Source organism: Callorhinus ursinus, unplaced genomic scaffold (assembly GCF_003265705.2).
Source record: "Callorhinus ursinus isolate GAN/ISIS: 27379988/994484 unplaced genomic scaffold, GSC_fseal_2.0 scaffold78, whole genome shotgun sequence".
Taxonomy (NCBI): domain Eukaryota; kingdom Metazoa; phylum Chordata; class Mammalia; order Carnivora; family Otariidae; genus Callorhinus; species Callorhinus ursinus.
Genome location: NW_027397140.1, coordinates 8,598 through 35,502, shown reverse-complemented (window position 1 = coordinate 35,502; position 26,905 = coordinate 8,598). Strand labels below are relative to the sequence as shown.

At 38.5% G+C, this 26,905-nt stretch overlaps 1 protein-coding gene across 3 annotated transcripts in view; it reads right to left on the bottom strand.

The window, feature by feature from the left end:
* The window catches only part of TUBGCP5 (tubulin gamma complex component 5), a 101,917-nt gene extending 75,012 nt beyond the window's left edge, over window positions 1-26,905 (bottom strand). For all 3 annotated transcript variants that reach the window (XM_025852095.2, XM_025852094.2, XM_025852096.2), the window contains exons 1-6: window positions 26,732-26,905; window positions 24,333-24,386; window positions 24,108-24,216; window positions 8,339-8,432; window positions 7,869-7,948; window positions 7,331-7,466 (exon numbers count right to left, since the gene is read on the bottom strand). In XM_025852095.2, coding sequence (XP_025707880.1) covers window positions 7,331-7,466; window positions 7,869-7,948; window positions 8,339-8,432; window positions 24,108-24,216; window positions 24,333-24,386; window positions 26,732-26,877 — 619 coding nt within the window. In that variant the 5' untranslated portion in view covers window positions 26,878-26,905. The remainder of the gene's footprint in view (window positions 1-7,330; window positions 7,467-7,868; window positions 7,949-8,338; window positions 8,433-24,107; window positions 24,217-24,332; window positions 24,387-26,731) is intronic.

Sequence of the window (26,905 nt, the reverse complement as noted above, 5' to 3'; positions counted from 1 at the left end):
ATTTTATGGTTTTCGGTGCAACTGTAAATGGGATGGATTCCTTGATTTCTTTTTCTGCAGCTTCATTGTTGGTGTACAGAAATGCAACTGATTTCTGTGTATTGATTTTATATCCTGCCACATGGCTGAAATCCTGTATGAGAGCTAGCAATTTTTGGGTGGAGTCTTGGGTTTTGAACACAGAGTGTCATGTCATTTGTGAAGTGTGAGACTTTGACATCTTTTTTGCTGATTTGGAAGCCTTTTATTTCTTTTTGTTGTCTGACTGCTGAGGCTAGGACTTCTAGTACTATGTTGAACAACAGTGGTGAGAGTGGACATCCCTGTCATGTTCCTGATCTTAGGGGGAAAGTTCTGTTTTTCCCCCTTCAGGATGATATCCACTGGGGGCCTTTTGTAGATGGCTTTTATGATATTGAGGTGTGTTCCCTCTATCCCTACACTGAACAGAGTTTTTACCAAGAACAGATGCTGTATTTTGTCAAATGCTTTTTCTGCATCAACTGAGAGGATCATATGGTTCTTGTCCTTTCTTTTATTAACGTGATATACCACACTGCTTGATTTGCAGATGTTGAACCACCCTTGCAGCCCAGGAATAAATTCCACTTGGTGCTGGTGAATAATTCTTTTAATGTATTGTTGGATCCTATTAGCTAGTATCTTGGTGAGAATTTCTGCATCCATCTTCATCAGAGATTTGGTCTGCAATTCTTTTTGGTGGGGTCTTTGGTTTTGGGATCAGGGTAATGCTGAGGTACCTGGGTGGCTCAGTTGGTTAAGCATCTGCCTTCGGCTCAGGGCATGATCCCAAAGTCCCGAGATGGAGCCCCGCATCGGGCTCCCTGCTCAGTGGGGAGTCTGCTTCTCCCTCTCCCTCTGCTCCTAACCCTGCTCATGCGCGCTCTCTCTCACGCACTCTCTCTCTCAAATAAATAAAATCTTAAAAAAGAAAAGGTAATGCTGGCCTCATAGAGTGAGTGTGGAAGTTTTCCTTCCATCTCTATTTTTTCAAGCTGCTCCAGAAGAATAGGTATTAATCTTTCTTTAAATGATTGGTACAATATTGTTGGGAGGCCCCCTGGACCTGGACTCTTGCTTGTTGGGAGATTTTTGATTACTGCTTCAAGTTCTTTGCTGGTTATGCGTCTGTCCAGGTTTTCTATTTCTTCCTGTTTCAGTTTTGGTAGTTTATATGTTTCTAGGAATGCAACCATTTCTTCCAGATTGCCTAATTTGTAACCATATAGTTGCTCAAATATTCTCTTATAACTTTTTTTTTTTTCAGTTTGTATTTTTAGTGTTGATTTTGATTTCTCCTTTTTCACTTACGATTTATTTGGGTCCTTTTTCTTTAAGTCTGGCTAGGGACTTATCGATCATATTAATTCCTTCAAAGAACCAGTTCCTACTTTTGTCAATCTATTCTATTGGGGTTTTTTTGTTTCTATATTATTGATTTGTTCTAATCTTTATTACTTCTCCTGCTGAATTTAGGCTTTATTTGCTGCCCTTTCTCCAGTTACTCTAGGTAAAACATTAGGTTCTGTATTTGAGACTTCTCTTATTTCTTGAGAAAGGTTTGCATTGCTATATACTTCCCTCTTAGGACCATTTTTGCTGCATCCCAAAGGTTCTGAACTGTCGTGTTTTCATTTTCATTTGTGTCCATGAATTTTTAAATTCTTCTTTAATTTCCTGGTTGACCCATTCATTCCTTAGTAGGATGCTCTTTAACCTCCATGTATTTGTGTTCCTTCCAAATTTTCCCTTGTGATTCAAGTTTTAAAGCATAGTGGCTTGAAAATATGGAGGGAGGGCGCCTAGGTGGCTCAGTTGGTTAAGCGACTGCCTTCAGCTCAGGTCATGATCCTGGAGTCCCGGGATCAAGGCCCACATCGGGCTCCCTGCCCAGTGGGGGATCTGCTTCTCCCTGACCCTCTTCCCTCTCATGCTCTCTGTCACTCTCTCTCAAATAAATAAATAAAATCTTTAAAAAAAAAGAAAATATGCAGGGAATAATTCCAATATTTTGGTACCAGCTGAGACCTAATTTGTGATCCTGTTATAGGAGAAAGTCCTATATGCACTCAAGAAGAATGTGTATTCTGTTGCTTTAGGATGAAATGCTCTGAATAGATCTGTGAAGTCCATCTGGTCCAGTGTGTCGTTCAAAGCCCTTGTTTCCTTGTTGATCTCTGCTTAGATGATCTGTCCTTTGCTGTGAGCAGAGTGTTAAAGTCCCCTACTATTACTATACTATTTTCAATTAATTTCTTTAGTTTTGTTATTAATTGGTTTATATAACTGGCTGCTCCCATATTAGGGGCATAAACATTTACAATTGTTAGATCTTCTTATTGGATAGACCCTTTAATTATGATAATTATGATACACTGTCCCTCTTCATCTCTTATACAATCTTTGGTTTAAAATCTAATTTGTCTGATATAAGGATTGCTACTCCAGCTTTCCTTTGATGTCCATTAGCATGGTAAATGGTTTTCCACCCCCACAATTTCAATCTGGACGTGTCATTGGGTCTAAAATGAGTCTCTTGTAGATAGCATATTGATGGGTCTTTTTTTTTTTTAATCCACTCTATTACCCTGAGTCTTTTGACTGGAGCATTTAGTCCATTTACATTCAGAGTAATTGTTGAAAGATATGAATTTAATGCCATTGTATTACGTGTAATGTCAATGTTTCTGTACAGTGTCTTTCTTTTCTGGTCTTTGTTACTTTTGGGCTCTCTTTATGCTTATAGGATCCCTTTAAGTATTTCTTGCAGGGCTGGTTTAGTGATCACAAATTCTTTTTGTTTCTGTTTGTTCTGGAAGCGTTTACTCTCTCCTATTCTGAATGACAGCTTTGCTGGATCAAGTATTCTTGGCTGCATATTTTTTGCAGAGTATGCTGAATATATCATGCAAATATATATATATATATATATATATTTCTGGCCAGTCAGGTCTCTGTGGCCAGGTCTGCTGCCAGCCTTATGTTTCTACCCTTGCAGATTAAGAACCTCTTGTCCTGAGTTGCTTTCAGGATTTTCTCTTTATTTCTGAAATTTGTAAACTTCACTATTATGTCGAGGTCATTGATTTTGAAGGTGGTTCTCTGTGCTTCCTGGACTTGAACGCTTATTTCCTTCTCCAGATTAAGGAATTTCTCAGCTATTTGTTCAAATAAACCTTCTGCCTCCCCACCTCCTCTTCCTCTGAGATCCCAATTATTCTAATATTGTTTTGCTTTATGGTATCGCTGATCTCTTGAATCCTCCCCTCGTGATCCAGTAGTTATCTCTTTCTCAGCTTCCTTATTCTCCATCATTTTGTCTTCTATATCACTGACTCCCTCTTCTGCTTCATTTATCCTAGCAGTTAAAGCCTCCATTTTTTTATTGCATCTCAGTAATAGCCTTTTTGATTTCAACCTTATTAGATTTTAGTTCTTTTATTTCTCCAGTAAGGTATTCTCTACCGTCTTCTATGCTTTCAAACCCAGGTGGTATTTTTATATTCGTTGTTTTGAATTCTAGTTCTGACATCTTACTTATATCCATATTGATTAAATAAATGGAGTAACTGCCTCTTGTCCTCTTTTTTTGGAATTTCTTCTGTTTTGTCATTATGTCCAGAGAAGAAAAAAGAGAGGGAAAATACAAAAACAGCAACAATGATACCAGAAAAATACACACTATACAAATCAGTACAGAACAGAAACCAAAAAGAAAAGAAAAGGGAAAAAATGGGAATAAAATCAGACAAGAAGTTGAACAGAATATTAAACTAGATCCTGGGTGTATTTTGGTCTGTTAGAAGAACCTAGATCCCAAAATGGGAAAGAAAAACATATATATACAAAAATGTAGTTGAATATAATGAAAGACAAAAATGAAAAAAATATTTATAAACCATAAGTGTAAAAATAAAAATTAAAAAAGACACAAGAAAAGAAATGGACTAAGGAATGATGCCAGAAAAATATACACTAATCAGAAGAGAAACCAAAAAGAAAAGGAAAAAAAATGGGAATAAAATCAGACAAGAAGTTGAACAGAATATTAAACTAGATCCTGGGTGTATTCTGGTCTGTTTGTTAGAAGAAACTAGATCACAAAATAGGTGAGAAAAACTTACATATATATATATATATATATATATATACATATATATATATATATATATATATATATATATAAATTCAACAAAAATTCAGTTGAATACAATGAAAGGAAGCCAAAAATGAAAAATACATATATAAATCATAAGTGTAAAAATAAAAATAAAAATGACTTAAGAATTGATAAAATAAGAAAATAGATGAAAAGGAAAATAAAATATAAAACTGAAAGACTAAGGAATAATAAGAATAAACCACGAATGCTATATAAACTGGAGTTTTATAGTTCTATAATATCAGTAAACTTGGTATTCACCAGAAATTCCTACTGGTCTTCTGGGAGACGGGCCTGTTGTAGATTCCCTGGTGTCTTTGTCTGGGTGGAATTGCACCGCCCTTGCCAGGGGGCTGGGCTCACTGTATACAGATCCAGATTGCATTATGTAGTGCTGTTTTGCTCCTTAAAGGCATTCTGCACTGATGTGGGGGATGAAAATGGTAATGCCCCAATCTCTAGACCCAGAGCTGAAAGTTCGTGCCTCCCACTCTTCATTGAGCTGTCAAGGAAAAGCAGTCAATCACTCGTTTCCTTGGCTTCCGTCTCAACTCTGTGTTCACCCAGCCTGTGATCAACATTTTTATCTCAGGCACATGACCCTGATTCGAGTTTCCAAACATAGGGACTCTTGTGGCATGCACCCATACCACTCCTCCTGGTAGGGGGAGGGAGGAAGGTCTCCCTGGGGTTCTGCCTCTTGCTGGGGCCCCTGCTCAGAGAATGGTTGCACAACTGCACAGCAATTTGTGGTTTATGCCAACACCGAGGAGAAAGCCAGCGCCTGGACTCACTGTTTGTAACCAGCTTCCTTGCTCTAATGCCTGGGAACTCTGGCACACTCAGGCACCCCTGTTCTTTTTGTGACCCTGGGGATCCTGAGACCATGCTGTCTCACATGGGATTCTACCCTGCTTCATCTCTGAGCGCCTTCCAGGCAAATCTCTAAAAGTTCCAATTTTGTGCTCCACTACTTATAAGACTTCCATTTCCCCACTTATGGAGGCTCTCTGCCCCCATGGTTTATCTTGGGATATATTGCCTCAGATTCATATCTCCATACCTCCTATCTTGCAAAAAGCGATCACTTTTCTATTTGTAGAATTGTAGCAATTCTTTTCTCAGATCTCTGATTTTGCAGGTTTTCAGAATGATCTGATAACCATCTAGCTGATTTTAAGGGACCATGATCCCGAGGGAAACTAGGATCTCCTACTCCTCTGCCATCTTACACATCTCTCGCTTACCACATCTTCTTTATTGGACATTTGGGCTCTCTCCACAGTTTGGCTATTGTTGATAATGCTGCTAAGCCAATTTTGAAAAGGTATAAAGGAGGTGATGGGGAAACTTGTCTTCTGTGTGTTGAGATATATTATAAAGCCATATAAACAAAAATTCTGTTCCTCAGCAACTCACACTGAAGGGAGAGAACACAATGTTCAGAAATACATATATGTATATATGAAAACTTGATATATAATAATGCTAGAATCACAGAACGATGTGGATAGAATGGGTTATTTAGTAGATGCTTCTGGGAAAACTGGCTCATGACATTGGAGAAAGGTAAGTTAGACCCTTTAACCTCAGTTCATATATAAAAGTGGACCTGGTGGTCACTAAAGACCTAAACGTAAGCTTTAAAAAAGCAAACAGAAGGAAAATACAAGGGAATGTTTCTGTAGAGAAAAATATCAGGACCCAAATACTAACCATATCATGAAAAAATTTATAGATCTGAGTACAACAAAATAGTGGAAAAAAATCACAGATTCTGTTTGAAATTATCTCATGAAAAATGCTAATAGTAAGGTGACTACATGATAACTGCATGTCTAAAACCTAGGAATTAATATCTAGACATACAAGGAACTCGAAGGAAATCATGAAACCCAAAAGAAAACAAGCAGAGGTTATCAATGGGTACTTCACAGAAGGGGCAAGACTAAAGGACCTGAGGAGTCACAAGCACTTATCCTGAACAGCCAGACAAATGCAAATTAAAACAAAAGCAGCCCAAATCAGAGGGGTGGATTTTATCAAGTAGAGAGGAGACTGTGGGCCAGGTCCATAATGGGCATGGCACTAGGTAGAGGGAGCAAAAGCAGCTCAGGGACTGTCCACAGGAAAGTGATAATTTAAATGTGGTACTGCAAGCTGCAGAAACCTATACAGCAGTTAGGGGTAACAGAAGAGATGTACACAGAGTTGACAGAGACAGATTTAAAACAGAGATAGATGAAAGAGGAATAGAACAAAGTCTGCACATGGAATAATACCAGTACATAATTTTTAAAACAGAATACACCAACCAATAGAATGTACTTTATAAGAACTTGATCTGTGTGAGAACACAAGTATCAAATACATTACAACAGGTGCCTAGAACTGGGCTGGCAGAGAAAAGGAATGGGGAGTGAGAATCAGAAATAGCAGAACAGATGATATAAATCAAATTAAAAGTTCCTGCATGGACTAGTAATGACCACACTCTGCCCTAAAGGTCTGACACAAAAATTAAAAAGAAAAGGAAAGAAAAAATAAGCTAGAAAATCATTAGGATGCTAAATCAGCTTTAAATACTTTGTCCATTTAGCAAGGTTCAAGTACAGTGAATAGGGTCTGGTTACATATCCCATCTTCTGGGGGTTAGTTTCACAGCTACATGACCATAGAAAAGCCAATGTAACCAGGACTTTGTTTCCTTATCTACAAAATGAGTAGGACTAGATAATCTAATCTCTGAGGTTGCTTCCAGTTCTTTCTAGAGTCTACCCATTCACAGTTCTTCACTAAAATTCAAACATTCCAATTTAAAATTAAATTGTACAGATCTTTTTTCCTTTTATTTCGTTACTAACTTAGGCAAAGTCAACCCTTCTCCAATAAAAAACAAATTGAAATATTTAGGACTAGTAAAGTTCTCAGAACTATAAAAACAAAACAAAACACAGAATTTCACTATAAATCTCTTTTCAACATTAATTTTGTAGTGCCACTTCTTAGACACTATAGATCTACTAATGGTTTAAAAAGATTTACAAAGATGGCAGAACTTACCAGTATCTTAAATCATATAGAACTGATTCCCAAAGCGTGCCTGTCCTACTACAAGAAAATGATGCATCTGAGAATACACAGTACCTTTCCAGCTGACACGAGGCCCCAGTTTTCTGTTTGGATCTTGTTCTTCTAATGGTGTCCTGTCCACCTGAATCCCAGAGTCTTCTCTACTTAAGGGCTGTTGATCATCTTCATCTTCACTGTCTTCAGACCAATTCTGATTAAAAAGGGAAATACATCTTATCCTTAAGAGTGTATGGTGACTGGAGCTATTTAGATGAAAAGATTAAGAATATTTCAAAAAAAAAAAAGCAAAAACTATACCTAATGACACTTTTTTCTAAATGTCTTGAAAGTTACTATGATAACCTGGAATTATTTTTGGTGGCAAAACCCCCAAGATGAAAGGATACTCCTTAAAGGATACTTATATTCATTCAACTCCCTAGTACTATTGATTCAGTGCAAAATCTTAATAAATCTTTAATGACAAACTACTGTAATTTAGTGAAAAGTATTCTTGTTTTAGTTAAGTTGCTCTAGGGTGAAAGGAACCACAAAAATAATGTATCACTTGGCATATATTTATATTTTCAATAGCAAAACTATTGCCACTTACTGGTGTGTTTACATTTGGACCAAGGTCAATTTCTTCACCTTCCATCAAGTATTTTCCCCAGTCAAAATCATCTTTCTTTTCTGAAATATAACAGAAGAATTTCATCAGCTTTATCAAAAATATGTGGGGGAAAAAAACCCAAAACTATAGGAAAAAAGTCTAACAAAACTCAAAATAAAACGCACTCAGGGGATGACAAAGTTCAAAAATACTGAAACTCAATAAACTGATATTCTAATACATTTTAAAATTTAACTTAGCTTCAAAAGGAATTTTTTCTCTTTATATAATTGAAAGTAGTTTAACTTAAAGTCAGAACTTAAATTTTAAATGATTTGTAATTGCAATTGTATCCAAAGCAACAGAAATATTTTAGTTTCATAGATTTTTACAACTTTTTATAAAATGTCTGATATTAAGCAATAAAACCAATTTCACTTTTGTTATATATTAAACATTTGGCAACGTACCCACTTCATCTCTTGGTGTTTCCACATAATTGCTGTTTGAAGGAGAATCAGATAGACACAGAAGAAGTGACAGTATGGAATAATGTGCATCTGTCTTTAAAACAAAAAATGAAGATATGAATCACTGAGGTTGGTGAAAGCTTTCAAAACTAGTTTAAGAAAAGATAACCCCATGTCAGTTATGTCCCCAATATTTTTTCTAGTTTGAGAAAACATGAATCATACCTAAGTAAATCCTAATCTCTAAACCTTTTTTAGAGTTCAAATGCGTACATGTAAGGAACATGTCAAAAATGCATTACCTGAATCATAAAGAGGAATCGTCAGAAATACCAAAACTGAGGACAAGCTACCAAATAACTGGCCTGTGCTCTTAAAAAATGTCAAGGTTAAGGGGTGCCTGGGTGGCTCAATCATAAGCATCTGCCTTTGGCTTAGGTAATGATCCCAGGGTCCTGGGATCGAGCCCAGCATCGGACTCTCTGCTCAGTGGGAAGCCTGCTTTCTCCCTCTTCCACTCCCCCTGCTTGTGTTCCCTCTCTCTCTGTGTCTCTGTCAGATAAATATAAAAATCTTTAAAAAAAAAATTGTCAAGGTCAAGAAAAAGAAAGCCTGAGGAACTATTCCAGATTAAAAAACACTGATTAGTGAACCTGAGCAAAGGATACACTGGAGTTCATTTACTATTCTTCAACTTTTCTTTAAGTTAAAAAAAAAAAAAGCAAAAAAATTATATTTAAAAAACCATATTTGGGGTGCCTGGGTGGCTTAGTTGGTTAAGAATTCGACTCTTGATTTCGGCTCAGGTCATGATCTCAGTATCGTTGGATCGGGACCGGCGTCCAGCTCCGCACTCGCTGCAGAGTCTGCTTGTCCCTCTTGCTCTGCTCCTCCCCCTACTTGCACTATCTCTAAAATAAATAAATAAAAATAAAATCTTAAAAAAAAAAAAACCATGTTTAAAAGTTACCAAAAAATAAAAATACCCCAAATGGGCTAAAGTCATAAACTATACTGGAAAGAAGAGATGGGTTAAATTCAAGGAAGGTAACTCTCTAATGCCTAAAAACCAGGTGAGTTCTTCCTACTGTATGTTCTATACAAGTCTTCCACAACTTACAATGGGGTTACATGCCAAGAAAGCCATTGTAAGTTGAAAATATTATAACTCAAAAATGCATTTAATGTACCTAACCTACTGAACATCATAGCTTGGCTTACCCTTTTTTTTTTTTTTAAAGTAATCTCTACACCCAACATAAGGACTCAGGACCCCAAGATCAAGAGTCGCATGCTCTACCGACCGAGCCAGCCAGGCACCCCTGGCCTACCCTATGTTAAACATGCTCAGAACACCCATATTAGCCTATAGTTGGGCAAAATCATCTAAGGCAAAGCCTATTTAATAATAAAGTGCTGAATATCTCATGCAATTTACTGAATACTGTATTGCAGGTGAAAAACAGAATGGTTGTATGGGTACAAAATGGCTGTTAAGTGTACTGGTTGTTCACCCTCATGAATACCTGGCTGACTGGGAGCTGTGGCTTGCTGCCAGCATCATCCAGAGAGTATCATACTGCATATCACTAACCTGAGAAAAGATCAAAGTTCAAAATCTGAATTTCCACTGAATATGAATTGCTTTTGTACCACTGTAAGTCAGGGACCATCTGTAGTACCTTATATATGTCTTCACAATGTTTATCATAATTAAATACTATTAAAAATCTGGGCAGTGATGATCATGTATTGTTTATTCTGTATTCCTACCACCTAGTAAAATGCCAGGGACACAGTAAATACTTGCTAAACTTTCCTAGGAATGTTTAGAAAATATATCACTAAATAAGTCAATCAGAGAAAGACATGTACCATATGACCTCACTGATATGAGGAATTCTTAATCTCAGGAAACAAACTGACGGTTGCTGGAGTGGGGGTGGGGTGGGAGGGATGGGGTGGCTGGGTGATAGACATTGGGGAGGGTATGTGCTATGGTGAGCACTGTGAATTGTGCCAAGACTGTTGAATCACAGATCTGTACCTCTGAAACAAATAATGCAATATATGTTAAAAAAAAAAAAAAGATAGCAGGAGGGGAAGAATGAAGGGGGGGAAATCAGAGGGGGAGATGAACCATGAGAGACAATGGACTCTGAAAAGCAAACTGAGGGTTCTAGAGGGGAGGGGGAGGATGGGTTAGCCTGGTGATGGGTATTAAAGAGGGCACATTCTGCATGGAGCACTGGGTGTTATGCACAAATAATGAATCATGGAACACTACATCAAAAACTAATAATGTAACGTATGGTGATTAACGTAACAATAAAAAAATTAAAAAAGAAGAAAATATATCACTAATAAGACTTCAAGGAGCTGCCCTTTCTCTGATAATTTCTCACCTGCTTAGAAACGCCTGAAATTCCTTTAACAAAGTAAAGAATTTTTATTCCACAGAGAAAGTGGAATAAAAAGTCTAAAATATAAGTACTTAAACACCTCCCACTATAGAAATCTATTATTTAGTAAGAATTGCTAGCATCAATTTTTTTTCTTTATTTTGTGCACCTGAGTAAGGTGAAAATTACCAATGACAGAGGAAGGAAGTGTGTACAGTGAAAGGGCACATATTGCACCCTTGCAAACCTCCCTACTTTGCCAAGTATTAGAACTATTGCCCTGTAGCAGTGTAGGGATGCACAAAAGCAACTCTTGGTCATGGGAGGAGGACCTAAATGATGCCATTTCCGTACTCCTATACATTGTTTATTTTTGAGTAACATCTATAAAGGAGCTTGACCCTGAGAGAACTCATTAATTGGGTTATCACTGAACTACAAATTAGCACTAATGGTCAAAACATAGCCTATCAACCAGCTATATATCATGCTTTGACCAAAATTACTAATTGTAGTGAAGAAAAAGAAAACTGCTTAGAGTTAGGACTCTAGCACTTACATATAGAAAATATGAACTATTATACTTAACTTTAAAAATACAAGTTAACTTGTTTTTTATGCCATCTCTTCACGTAAGAGATAAAGGTAAAGAGTTGAACTCTGGCTACACATCAGCCACATGCCCCTAGTCTCTGTCTTCTGAGGCCCTGCATGGTCCCTGCTACTCTGTAGAAAGTCAATGAACACACACATATATATATGATGAAAGTAGCAATCCCATGTGCTGTATATTATATCAGAGGTGGTCTTGAGACTCAAAGGATATTTAAGGATAACTTATACTCCACTCTCACATTCTTTGAAACTCAAAGCTACAAAGAACTAGAATTCATAGTTTCAGTGGGGTTTTATAAATATGTCAGTCTTTGCTTATTTTTCCAAGAATAACAAACCACCCCAAATCTTTTTTGCCAAATATCATTCAGAGCCTGGAAATAGTGAACTGTCATTTACTGAGTAACTCCCATGGATAATATAAATCCCTAACTATTTATAATAGATAGTGCGGTTAGAGATACACTTCTGGCATGATGGAAGGAAGTGGTCTTCAAAGCCTCTCCCCTAAAAGTAACTAAAAGCTGGACAAAATTGTCAGACAACCATTTCAGTGCTCTCAATGGAGCAAGGGCATACAAATGGTGAGAAGCATTTATTCACAAAAATGATCTCAGGGTGGAACTGTGTGAGTTTGTGGCATATTTGCCCAGAGCTATTTTCCTCCTCCTTCTAGCTTTATCACAGTTGTAGTTCAACCAGACTAGACAGGGAATGAAAACTAGCCGCTTTGCTTCTGTTGATGGAAGAGTCTCACTTGACTCAAAGAGCTGTCAGTTAAAGTAGCAAATGCAGTGGCAAGTGAAGTGGGGAGTCAGTGGTTGCGGTCCTGTGTGTGTTGAGCAGCAGGACAGCAGAATAGTTGAGGGTTTATCAGGGAATTCCTGGAGGCACAGCAGCCACACAGGGCTTGCTTCAGCTCTCCATATGTCTTGGGTTGATTAGGCTGTGATGTACACAGTAGAAACTGGAGTGGACCAAACCAGCCATACATGCTTGACTGATGGAACATGAGTTCATGCAACCAACACAAAATATAAGCCAGGACAGTCTTGAAAATGGCCTTAAGTATGAATGTACTTCTCAGTCCACACACAAATTAGATTAACACCCAAAGCTCACTTAATATAATACATCATATGTTATGAACTAAGTGTTTGTGTTCCTCTCAAATTCCTGTGTTGAAACTCTAACCCCCAGTGTGACGGTATTTGCAGATGGGGCTTTCAGGAGGTTATTAATTCATAAGGGTGAAGCCCTGGTCCAATGGGATAAGAAGAGATACCAGAGAGCTCTGCCATGTGAAAACAGAGAGAAGGTGGCCATCTACGAGCCAGACAGTCATAACCAGCAACTGAATCAGCCAGCACCTTAATCTTAGTCCTCCCAGACTCCACTACCATGAGAAAATAAATTTGTATTTTTAAGCCACCCAGTCTGTGGTATTTTGTAATGGCAGCTCAAGCTAAGACCTCAGAGAATACAAAACAAAAAAACCTATGATTATCTCAAAGGTACAGAAAGAGATTTGACAATACACAACACTTAATCATGATAAAAACTCTCAATAGACTAGGAATAAAAGAGAACATCTTCAAACTGATAAAGGGCATCTATGAAAAATCTATAATTAATATCATAATTAAGAGTAAAACTGAAGCTTTTCCTCTAAGACTAGGAACAAGGAAAAAATGTCCACTCTTCTGTTCAGCACTGTATTGAAGCTTCTGGCCAGTGCAAAAAGTCCCAAAACACTTCACACTGGAAAGGAAGAGGTCAAACTATTTTTGGAGATAACATGACCCTCAGTGTAGAAAATACTAAGGAATCCAGAAGAAAATGTTAGCAAAAAGCAAACTGCAAATGAAATTAAGAAGACAATTCCGTTCATAATAGCACCAAATAGAATAAAATATTTAGGAGTAAACAGAAATGAAAGATCTGTACCTGGAAAAATGAAATTGCTGAGAAAAATAAAGATATCTAAATAAATGGGAGAGTTCACACTCACGGATTTAATTATTTAATATTTAGATTTAATATTGTTAAGACTGTGTAGCAGTTTCCTTGGGCTGCCATAACAAAATTCTACAAACTGTGTGGCTTAAAACAAAAGGAATTTAATCTTTTTCATTTCTTGGGGCTAGAAGTCTGCGATCAAGCCGTCAGCAGGGCCACGCTCAATCTGAAAGCTTGAGGGAAGAATCCTTCCTTGCCTCTTCCAGCTTCTGTGGTTGCCACAAATCCTTAGGGTTCCTTGATTTGCAGCTGCATGGCTGCAATCTCTGCCTCCATCATAGCATGTTTGCCCTGTGTGTATCTGTGTTCAAATTTCTACTGTCTTATAAGGATACCAATCACTGGATTAGCCAGTTTGACTTCATTTCAACTTGCTTACATTGATAAAGACCCTATAATAAAGTCATAGTCACAGATATCAGGGGATAGGACTTGAGAACATAACTTTTCTGGGGATACAATTCAACCAATCAGAGCAATACTTCCCAAATGATCTACTGATTCAATGCAATCCCTGACAAAAGGCTTTTTGTAGAAATTTAGCTAATCCTAATGTGCAAGGAAATTCAGAGGGTCTAGAATACACAAAATGGTATTGAAAAAAGTTGCAGTACTTATATCACCTGATTCTAAAACTCACTGCAAAGCTACATTAATAAATGCAGTGTGGTATTTGTGTAAAGAATAGGCATATAAATTAGTGACACAATTCAGGGTCCAGAAATAAATCCTTATATTTCTGTCCAATTTGTTTTTGACAAAGATGCCAAGACAATTCAATAGGTAAAGAATAGTTTTTTCAACAAATGGTGATGGGACAATTGAATAGCTGAAGGTAAAAAAAAATTTAATATAGATCCTTTCCTCACAACATTTACAACAATTAACTCATAATAAAACATAGATAGAAATGCAAGTGCTAAAACTGCTAGAAGAAAAGACAGGAGAAAAGTCTTTTAGCTTTGGATTAGGCAAAGAGTTCTTAAGATATGACCCCAAAAGCACAAGTCATAAAAGAAAGAAATAGATAAATGAACTTCATTAAAATGAAAAACTTTTGAACTTCAAAAAAACACCACTAAGGAAATGAAAAGACAAGCTAGAGACTGGAAGAAAATATTTGTAAATCATTCTTCTGATGAAGTACTTGTATGAGGAACAAACAACTCTAATGACTCAGTAAGAAGACAAGCAGTCCAATTTCAAAATGGGAAAAGACTTTAAAAGACATTACTGAAGACATATAAATGGCTAAAAAGCACATGAAAAAATGCTCAACATCTTTAGTCATTAGGGAAATGTAAATCAAAACCAAAATGATTACCACATATTCTCTAAGATGTCTATAATATAAAAGATAGATTAAAAACAAGTGTTGGCAGGATGTAGAGAAACTGGAACCCTTATATATTGCTTGGGGGAATATAAAATGATATAGTCACTTTGGGAAGTAATTTGGCAGTTTTTCAAAAGGTTGAACCTATGCTTACCATATAAACCAGCAATTACACTCTTAGAAATCTGTCCAAAAAAGAGTGAACACTTAGGTTCACACAAAGTTTCTACAAGAATGTTAATAGCAAGTTGATTTCAGAAAAAAAGGCAGAGGAGTAGGGGACCCTATTCCAACTGGTCCCCGCAATTGAGCTGGGTATATACCAGACCATTCTGAGCACCCACGAAATCAGCCTAAGATGTAAGAAGACAGATCTGGATCTCTACAAACAGAGTATCATGGGCGATTGGTTTTGAGGTACAAAGTGGGGAGCCGTGATTCCGGTGGCAGGCAGATATCGGAGGATAAACAGCAGGGGGAGGGATCCTGGCCATGGGGATCCTACACTGCCGGTGAGCGACAGCCTTGCGTGCTGGGAATGGAGCACAGACTCACAGACCTGTAGTGGCAGGGAATGTACTTTAGGGCAGCCTGCGGGACAGAAACCCGGAGCGGTAGGGTCCCGCATGCGAACTGGGAGCGGCTGGGGGTTTAAAAATCACAAAGGGCAGAGACGTGCCCACACCTGGTGGCAGGACTGGGAGCGCAGCAAGGGGCGCACAACCCAGGATGCTGCAGTTTATAGCAACACAGACAGAAACTGAGATAGTGTGGCCTGGAGAGCTCACTGAAGAACAGACTGCAATCTGCTCTGAGGCAGAGGGTTGGAAACGTCTCTTCTGCTCTGACTCTTGAAGAGAGGCGGAAAGCCCCCAGGGAAAGCCACCAGAGAAAAAAAAGCCCCCCCAAACCGGTTCCCATTGAGTCCATCCCCCGCCACAGGGGGGCAGGGCAACTCTGCCCAAACAGGGTTGCCTGAGTAACAGTGCAGCAGGTCCCTCCCCCAGAAAACAGGCTGGGGAAACAAGAAGCCAGCAACCCTAAGGTCCCTAGAAAACAGGTGCAGCTTGCTTGGGTTCTGGTCAATAATTTCGACTCTAAACATTACCTCAACCGCCTATCAGTAGAATGACTAGGAGGAGGAATCCCCCAAGTAGAAAAGACTCGGATATTATGACTTATGCCACAGATTTACAAATGGATGCAGATATAACCAAGATGTCGGAGATGGAATTCAGGCTAGCAATTGTGAAGACAATAGCTAGAGTGGAGAAATCAATTAATGGCAACACAGAGTCTCTAAGGACAGAAATGAAAGCTGAATTGGCAGAACTTAAAAATGCTATCAACGAGATCCAATCTAATCTAGATACTCTAACAGCTAGGGTAAGTGAGGCAGAAGAACGAATCAGTGACCTGGAAGACAATTTAATAGATAAAAAGGGAAAAGAGGAGGCCAGGGAAACATAACTCAGAATCCATGAAAATAGAATCAGAGAAATAAGTGACACCATGAAGCACTCCAATGTCAGAATTATTGGAATCCTAGAGGGAGTGGAGAGATGAGGAGAGAGGGGAATGAAACAAACATTCAGGGCGCCTGGGTGGCTCAGTTGGTTAAGCGACTGCCTTTGGCTCAGGTCATGATCCTGGAGTCCGAGGATCAAGTCCCACATCGGGCTCCCTGCTTGGCAGGGAGTCTGCTTCTCCCTCTGACCCTGTACCCTCTGATGTGCTCTCTCTCTCTCGTTCTCTCTCTCAAATAAATAAATAAAATCTTAAAAAAAAAAGAAACAAACAAACATTCATGTGCCAGAGGCAGAGAGGACCCCTCCTAAGATCAAGGAAAACAGGCCAACACCCGGCATGAAATAGTAAAACTCGCAAGTCTTAGAACTAAGGAAACCATCTTAAGGGCAGTTAGGGGGAACAGATTCCTTACGTACAGAGGGAGGAACATCAGAATAACATCAGACCTATCCGCAGAGACCTGGCAAGCCAGAAAGGCCTGGCAAGACATATTCAGCGTACTAAACGAGAAGAACATGCAGCCAGGAATACTTTATCCAGCAAGGCTGTCATTTAGAATGGATGGAGAGGTGCAGAGCTTCCAAGACCGGCAGAACCTGAAAGAATATGTGACCACTAAGCCAGCCCTGCAAGAAATATGGGGGGTTCTATAAAAGGAGAAAGACCCCAAGAGTGATATACAACAGAAATTTACAGGGACAATCTATAAAAACAAGGTCTTCACAAGCAACATGATGACAATTAATTCATATCTTTCAATAATCACTCTCAACGTGAACGGCCTAAATGCTCCCATAAAACAGCCTAGGGTTGCAGATTGGATAAAAAGACAGGACCCATCCACACGCTGTCTACAAGAGACTCATTTTGAACCTAAAGATACATCCAGACTGAAAGTGAAGGGATGGAGATCCGTCTTCCATGCCAGTGGACCTCAAAAGAAAGCTGGGGTAGCAATTCTTATATCAGACAAATTAGATTTTCAACTAAAGTCTGTAGTTAGAGACACAGAAGGACACCATATCATTCTTAAAGGGTCTATCCAACAAGAAGATCTAACAATTGTAAATATCTATGCCCCCAACAGGGAGGCAGCCATCTACATAAGCTAACTGTTAACCAAAATAAAGAGTCATATTGATAACAATACGTTAATTGAAGGAGACCTCAATACTCCCCTCTCAGCCATAGACAGATCATCTAAGCAGAAAATCAACAAGGAAACAAGAACTTTGAATGACACACTGGACCAGAAGGACCTCATAGATAGATACAGAACATTCCACCCTAAAACAACAGAATACTCATTCTTCTCGAGTGCACATGGAACGTTCTCCAGAATAGACCACATACTGGGTCACAAATCAGGTCTCAACCGGTACCAAAAGATTGATATTATTCCCTGCATCTTCTCAGATCACAATGTTTTTAAAATTGGAACTCCATCACAAGAAGAAATTTGGCAGAAATTCAAACACTTGGAGGCTAAAGACCACTCTGCTCAAGAATGTTTGGGTCAACAGGAAATCAAAGAAGAACTTAAGCAATTCATGGAAACCAATGAGAACGAAAACACATCGGTCCAAAACCTATGGGATACTGCAAAGGCGGGCTGAAGGGGGAAATACATAGCCATCCAAGCCTCACTCAAAAAAACAGAAAAATCCCAAATTCACCAACTCTTCACCTTAAAGAACTAGAGAAAAAGCAACAAATGATGCCTAAGCCACGTATTAGAAGATAAATAATTAAGATTAGGGAAGAGATCAATGAATTAGAAACCAGACAACAGATCAGATCAAGGAAAACTAGAAGCTGGTTCTTTCAAAGAATTAATAAGATCGATAAACCACTGGCCAGGTTATCCAAAAGAGAAAGGACCCAAATTAATAAAATTATGAACGAAAGGGGAGAGATCATGACTAACACCAAGGAAATAGAAACAAATACTAGAAATTATTATCAACAACTACAGGCCAATAAGCTGGATGAAATGGATGCCTTCCTGGAAACCTGTAAGCTGCCAAGACTGAAACAGGAAGAAATTGACAACCTGAATAGGCCAATAACCAGGAACGAGATTGAAGGAGTGATCAAAAACCTCCCAAAAAACAAGAGTCCAGGGCCTGACGGATTCCCTGGGGAATTCTACCAAACATTCAAAGAAATAATACCTATTCTCTTGAAGCTGTTTCAAAAAACAGAAACAGAAGGAAAACTTCCAAACTCATTCTATGAGGCCAGCATTACCTTAATCCCCAAACCAGGCAAAGACCCCATCAAAAGGAGAATTTCAGACCGATATCCCTGATGAATACAGATTTCAAAATCCTCAACAAAATCCTAGCCAATAGGATCCAACAATACATTAAAAGGATCATCCACCACAACCAAGTGGGATTTATCCCCGGGATGCAAGGAGGGTGGTTCAACATTCGCCAATCAATCAATGTGATAGAACACATTAATAAGAGGAAGGAGAAGAACCATATGGTCCTCTCAGTTGATGCAGAAAAAGCATTTGACAAAATACAGCATCGTTTCCTGATTAAAACTCTTCAGAGTATAAGGATAGAGGGAACATTCCTCAAGTTCATAAAATCCTTCTCTGAAAAGCCCACAGCGAATATCCTCCTCAATGGGAAAAAGCTGAGAACCTTTCCCTTAGGATCAGGAACACATCAAGGATGCCCACTGTCGCCACTATTGTTCAACATAGTACTAGAAGACCTAGCAACAGCAATCAGACAACAAAAAGAAATAAAAGGTATTCAAATTGTCAAAGAAGAGTCAAACTCTTTTTTCGCAGATGACATGATACTTTATGTGGAAAACCCAAGACTCCACCTCCAAATCACTAGAACTCATACAGCAATTCAGTAATGTGGCAGGATACAAAATCAATGCGCAGAAATCAGTTGCTTTCTTATACACTAACAACGCAACTGTAGAAAGAGAAATTAGAGAAACGATTCCATTTACAATAGCACCAAAAACCATAAGATACCTCGGAATAAACCTAACCAAAGAGGTAAAGGATCTATACTCTAGGAACTACAGAACACTCATGAAAGAAACTGAAGAAGACACAAAAAGATGGAAAAATATTCCGTGCTCATGGATTGGAAGAATAAACATTGTTAAAATGTCTATGCGACCCAGAGTAATCTATACCTTCAATGCCATCCTGATCAAAATTCCAATGACATTTATCCCTCAAAGTGCTGGAACAAACAATCCTAAATTTTGTATGGAATCAGAAAAGACCCTGAAGAGCCAAGGAAATGTTGAAAAAGAAAAACGAAGCTGGGGGCATCACGTTGCCCGATTTCAAGCTATATTACAAAGCTGTGATCACCAAGACAGCATGGTACTGGCTCAAAAACGGACATATAGACCAAAGGAACAGAAGAGAGAACCAAGATATGGACTCTCAACTCTATGGTCAAATAATCTTTGACAAAGCAGGAAAAAACATGCAATGGAAAAAAGACAGTCTCTTCAATAAATGGTGCTTGGAAAACTGGACAGCCACATGCAAAAGAATGAAACTTGACCATTCTCTAACAGCATATACAAAGATAAACTCAAAATGGATGAAAGACCTCAATGTGAGATAGGAATCCATCCAAATCCTAGAGGAGAACATAGGCAGGAACCACTTTGACATCGCCCACAGCAACATCTTTCAAGATACATCTCCAAAAGCTAGTGAAACAAAAGCAAAAATGAACTTTTGGGACGTCATCAAGATAAGCTTCTGCACAGCAAGGGAAACAGTCAACAAAACAAAGAGGCAACCCACAGAATGGGAGAAGATATTTGCAAATGACACTACAGATAAAGGGCTGGTATGCAAAATCTATAGAGAACTTCTCAAACTCAACACCCAAAAAACAAGTAAGTCAAAAAATGGGCAGAAGACATGAACAGGCACTTCTCTGAAGAAGACATACAAATGGCTAACAGACACATGAAAAAATGTTCATCATCAGGAAATAAACAATAACAAACATAATAAACAACTGAAATACACAGTATCTATATAGACAACACTCAAATTTAATATTAAAAGATGAGATTTCTCAGGCAGGAGAGAAGGGGAAGAGCAGTCCAAGTATAGGATATAAGATGTGCCACAGCAAAGCAAGGGAATGTGGTTCCCCTGTGTTCAGGGAATGTACAGAAAAATGACCAGGGATGGTAATGAAAAGGTCAAAGTAGGAATCAGAAGTGACACTCACGGTTTCTTTCATTTAATTATTCTGTATAATGCAAGTATTTTCATTGGTACAAATGACACTGAGGTTAAGGCACGCCTTGCCAAAACAAGTATAGTAATAATACCTACTGAATATAGTCTTTATGGGACTAAAAGAGCCTTACATGCATCAAGTGCTCTAAAAATGCTTGCCATTTCAGAAGGTATAATGAAAAGACACTTCTCTGAAGAAGACATACAAATTGCTAACAGACACATGAAAAAATGTTCATCTTCATTAGTCACAGGGAAATTCAAATCAAAACCACATTGAGATACCACCTTACACCAGTTAGAATGGCAAAAATGGACAGGGCAAGAAACAACAAATGTTGGAGAGATTGTGGAGAAAGGGGAACCCTCTTACACTATTGGTGGGAATGCAAGTTGGTACAGCCACTTTGGAAAACAGTGTGGAGGTTCCTCAAAAATTTAAAAATAGATGGGGCGCCTGGCTGGCTCAGCTGTTAAGCGTCTGCCTTCGGCTCAAGTCATGATCGCAGGGTCCTGGAATTGAGCCCCACATCGGGCTCCCTGCTCCGCGGGAAGCCTGCTTCTCCCTCTCCCACTCCCCCTGCTTGTGTTCCCTCTCTCGCTATATCTCTCTGTCAGATAAATAAATAAAATCTTTAAAAAAAAAATTTAAAAATAGAGCTACCGTATGACCCAGCAATTGCACTCCTGGGTATTTACCCCAAAGACACAGATGTAGTGAAAAGAAGGGCCATATGCACCCCAATGTTCATAGCAGCAATGTCCACAATAGCCAAACTGTGGAAAGAGCCGAGATACCCTTCAACAGATGAATGGATAAAGAAGATGTGGTCTATATCTACAATGGAGTATTACTCAGCCATCAGAAAGGATGAATACCCAACTTTCACACCAACATGGATCGGACTGGAGATCATGCTAAGTGAAATAAGTCAAGCAGAGAAAGTCAATTATCCTATGTTTTCACTTATTTTTGGAACATAAGGAATAGCAGAGAGGACATTAGGAGAAGAAAGGGAAAAATGAAGGGGGGGAAACTGGAGGAAGAGATGAACCATGAGAGACTATGGACTCTGAGAAACAAACAGGGTTTTATAGGGCAGGGGGGAGGGGGGTTGGTTACCCCAGTGATGGGTATTAAGAAGGGCACGTACTGCATGGAGCGCTGGGTGTTAATACGAAAACAACGGATCGTGGATCACCACATCAAAAACTAATGATGTATTGTATGGTGACTAACGTAACATAATAAAATAAAAAAAAAAGTAAAATAAAATAAAATAAATGCTTGCCATTATTATTTATTTTTATGTATTTAAGTTTTTTATTTAAATTTAGTTAACATACAGGGTACTATTAGTTTCAGGGGTAGAATTTAGTGAATCATCAGTTGCATATAACACCCAGTGCTCCTTACATCAAGTGCCCCTCCTTCATGGCCATCACCCAATTACCCCATCCCCCCACCCAGCTCCCCTCCAGCAACCCTCAGTTTGTTCCCTATAATTAAGAGTTTCTTATGATTTGTCTCCCTCTGTTTTTATCTTACTTTATTTTTCCTTCTCTTCCCCTACGTTCATCTGTTTTGTTTCTTAAATTCCACATGAGTGAACTCATATGGTATTTGTCTTTTACTGACATTTCATTTGGCGTAGCACCCTCTAGTTCCAACCATGTTGTTACAAATGGCAAGATTTCATTTTTTTTTGATGACTAATATTCCATTGCGTATATATACCATATTTTCTTTATCTATCCATCTAGCAATGAACATCTGGGGTCTTTCCATAGTTTGGGTATTGTGGACATCGCTGCTATAAACATTGGGGTGCATGTGCCCCTTCAAATCACTATGTTTGTATCCTCTGGATAAATACATAGTTGTGCAATTGCTGGGTCATAGGGTAGTTCTATTTTTAACTTTTTTTAGGAACCTCCACACTGTTTTCCAGAGTAGCTGCATGAGTTTTTTTTGTTTGTTTGTTTGTTTTTTAAGGAAGGCTCCAAGCCCAGAGGTGTCTGGGTGGCTGTCAGTTAAGCATTTAACTTCAGCTCGGGTCATGATCCCAGTCTGCCTGTCCCCCTCCCCCTTCCCCTAACCCTACTTGTGCTCTGTCTCTCTCTCTCAAATAAATAAAATCTTAAAAAAATCCATGCTAGTGTGGAGCCCAACTGGGGCTTGAACCCATGACCCTGAGATCAAAACCTGAGCTGAGATCAAGAGTTGGATGCTTAATCGACTGAGCCACCCAGGTGCCCTGCCATTTTTTAAAAATTAATATTATGGTGTCATAGGGTCTAAATTATTAAATTCTAAAGTCTAAAGTCTATCCAAGAAGCTATATAAAATAAATCAAGAAAAGATCTAAAAAAGATTTACCTCCTTCTCTTTCAAAATGGTCCTTACAGGAATAATACACAGAAATGTGTTACTAATCATTAGGGCATGGATTCAGAGCTCTACGCAGCTCTCTTGCAGAAATATTTTTATAGCCTTTCCTTAAATTGACAATTTACTGATAGTAAGCGCTCTTCCTTACCACTTCCCACAGCGTAGACAAAGGGAAAGCCTAACAATTACACAATACCTCACAGTGTTTATTGTAAGGATGAGTTAACATATGTGCACAATAAAGGGTTTACTCAGGAAGCCTGAACTGCCCAAACTCTGAACATCTCAAAGGTCTTTAGGACTGGCCCTTGACTAGCTCCTGAGGTAACCTCTGAGCCCTTGAAATATCCTGCTGAGAAGAGTTTCTGTATGCTAGAGGCTTTGGGTCATGCAGTATCAGTTTGACTAGTTAGCTTATGCTAACAATATGACTTACAATGAATGCATTTGCTTATGCCTGAGGTCCTTGGTTTGACTTCTGAGGGGTTGGAGACTGAAGAGCTATGGTCAGCCACATGACACTGCACATCCATGTGACTGACCCCCAATCAAAATGCTAGACACCAAGCCTCAGGTGAACTTCCTTGGTTTGCAACACTTTGCACATGTTGTCATACATTATCACTGGGAGAATTAAGTGCATCCTCATACAACTCCACTGGGAAGGCACACCTGGAAGCTTATACCTGGTTTCTCCTGAACTTTATCCTATGTATCTTTTCCCTTTGTTCATTTTAAATCTGTATCCTTTTACTATAATAAACCTAAAAGTGAGGATAGCAGTGTTGTAAAGTTCTGTGAATCCTTCTAGTGAATCTTCAAGTCTAGGGGTAATCTTGGAGACCCACAACTGAGTATGAATGTGTTGAGGATAGTATAGGGCATTGGTTAGCATTACTTAAGTAGTTATTACCAAGTGCTGAAAAGCCATTAAAAAGTTTTAAGATAGCCAGACAGTGCTAGTATTTGTGCCAATCTCTGATCTCAATTTCCACAGTAGGTTCGGCTAAGAAGACAATTAAACAAGAACATGCTTTTTCATTGATCACAAGCCTGAGGCACACTGGGTTTGATGACAATGTTTAAGTCAATTTACAGAAGGTTCTGCTCCAATTAGCAGATAATTATAAAATAGAATGAATGTTTAAATAGTAACAAAAAGGTTGATGATAATAGATTGGAAACAGTAAAATACACAGATGTCACAATATAATGCATACCTTTATTTCCTTTATGCTCAGAAGTGATGCATTTAGAAATTCCTCAGTTAATCTCTTCCAACTAGCAGCTTTGCTGAGATCAGAATGAATGATGAATTTTTCATAAATTCTAAAACATTTAAAAATAAACTGATAGTTATAAACTTACATTAATAAAAAGATTTACAAGTAAATACATATATTTCTGAACATATACACATATACATATATATAAAACTAACTTACCCTTCTATTGTCTTTTCTACTTTGTGGCTGTTAACATCCAAGAAACGATGAAATCTAAAAGATAAAATGCAATTCTCTTATGAATCTTGTCATATAGCTAAATGGACTATTCACAGAGCCCTCCATATCCCTACAGATACCCTATATTCAGCAATAATATTCCCAGGAGTGCACTTCTCTCCTCATATCACCTCTACCATCCAGGCAAACAGCCACTCAGCGGTTTTGGAGACTGCTAAAGCACAGGTCATCCTCAGCCTTTGACCTCTGATTTCTTCATCTTCCCATAATGCCCTGCAACTAAGTCCAGCATAGCACATTCTATAGCAGGGGTTTCTAATCTTTTTATGCCATAGTGAAGCCCAGTGAAGTTCAGGGATCCTTTCTCAAAATAATGTTTTTAAATCATAAAATGAGATACAAAGAAAACCAAGTATACTGAAATATAGTTGTGAAATATTTTTTAAAGTTTGCTGATATAGTAAGAGACATATTTATTTTAAAGCATTAAAAAACAAGTTCTAGCAGTGGATCCATAACTATCATTAAAGTAACAGTAAAAAATATTTAGAAATATCTGCCACAGCTTTATGATGTGAACTATGTGATTTCTACCTTTGACACAGTCATAGGTAAACCACTATTGCTTGTTGCTTTTGTTCATAATTTAAGAAAATGCTACTTTTTAGTTAGAGGTTAGTGTAATTTTTTTCTTGTCCAAATTCATAACACCTGAATTCTATCTTCAGGCTCTCAGGTTAAAAACTCCTATTCTACATCACATGTAATTAACTTTTGTCTCTGTCTTCCTTTAGGATAGTAGCTATATCTCACTTATCTGAATTTCTAGGGCCTAAAACATGGCCACAATTTTTAAAAAAGCAAACATGAATAGTTCATTTTTCTGATGGATTAAAGAATTATAAAATTGTAGTATAGCTCAACCAACTCGTTTTCCATTTTTTTTTAGTGTCAGAGACAACAATCTGTATTTAAAAGAATTTACACTACTAAATAATATATCTAATTCTATCCAGTAAATGGCTGAGTAGACTACTACTTTAACCTATCATTTAGTTTCTCTTTATCCTTTAGTTTCTTAATGTGTAAAAGTAGATAGTAAATTCTAATGTCTCTCCCAAGTCTGAAATGATGTCCATCTACTTAATGCCATTGAGAAATTATTTGGGATACAGCACTTAAATTTCCATCTTATATGACCTATTCAAACAGTTATATTTAAGTTACACTTAAGAATTGAGTTTATTATTTCAGAAACTTGGTGAGCTTTTAGACTCACTGTTCTCATTATAAACCAAGTAGTCGCTATATGTATGATTGTTAAGGCTGATATTCAAGATTACAGATACTGAGAAACTGTTTACTATTCAAGATTTCTACTGAAGTGACGCTTGGGTGGCTTAGTCATTAAGCATCTGCCTTTGGCTCAGGTCATGATCCCAGGGTTCTGGGATGAAGTCCGTCATTGTGCTCCATGCTCAGGGGGAAGCCTGCTTCTCCCTCTGCCTGCCCCTCTCCCTGCTTGTGCTCTCTCTCTGACAAATAAATAAATAAAATCTTTATTAAAAAGGATTTCTACTGAAATTAAATAGGGAGAATATTAACACTGATGACCATTCTCTTAGTGATAATTCCATTACAGATAATGATCATAACAGTACTAATTTACATCTTCCATAAATAAAAATAAAAGCTCTTACTTCACCTAAGTATCTAAACCAAATAAATCTTGAAAAATTACATGAGAAACTGTATTAGAAGTTGTATTATTGGGTGGCTGAGGACTATGTGCCAGGAACTGTTCTAGGTGTTGGGATAAGAAACGAACAAAAGAGACCAAGAACCCTAACCTCGTGGAACTTAGATTCTAGCTGGAGATAGGGGTGGAGGAGACAAACAGTAAACAACATATAAGTTACCCAATGTATTATGCTGTGTGTTTTGGAAAAAGAAAAAAAAGACCAAGCTAAGAGAAATCTGGAGTGGCCCGAGAAGAGATAGGGAATCAGTAAGAATACAGTGTTGAGTGTGACCATTATTCTGCTCTAAAATTTCACTTACCTATCCATTCAAAAAATGATCTGCAGCGTACCGTGTTAAGCGCAGTGGGTGGGACAAGGAACAGAACAGACACAGACCCGTTCTCTAGAAGCGCGCTTCTAAGAATAAGGCCGACCCTCAACAACCCACAACCCACTATTTCAGTATGCGTTTGTTACACGCGACAGGGATCCAGGGGGCATTAGGTCACCAAGCTGGTGCAGGAGCAGCAGTGCGCGCGAGATCTTTGCTGGGGGTGGGGAAACCCGGCCGCGCGCCCCGGATACCGCTTGACCCCTTCCTGTCCCTAGCCTCGGCCAGGGAGCCGCGCCCCACACCTGAAGTTGGACCAAGCAAAGTGCAGGGCGAGCTGGAAGTTGGGGTCCGCCTCGTCCTGAAGGCCCGCCACATGGCGAACGAGCTCGCGAACGTCACGCTCCTGCTGCGGGTCCAAGAGGCCCCAAGGCAGCGCCGGCCGAGACATTTTGCGGACACTCCAAAGGCAACGCGCC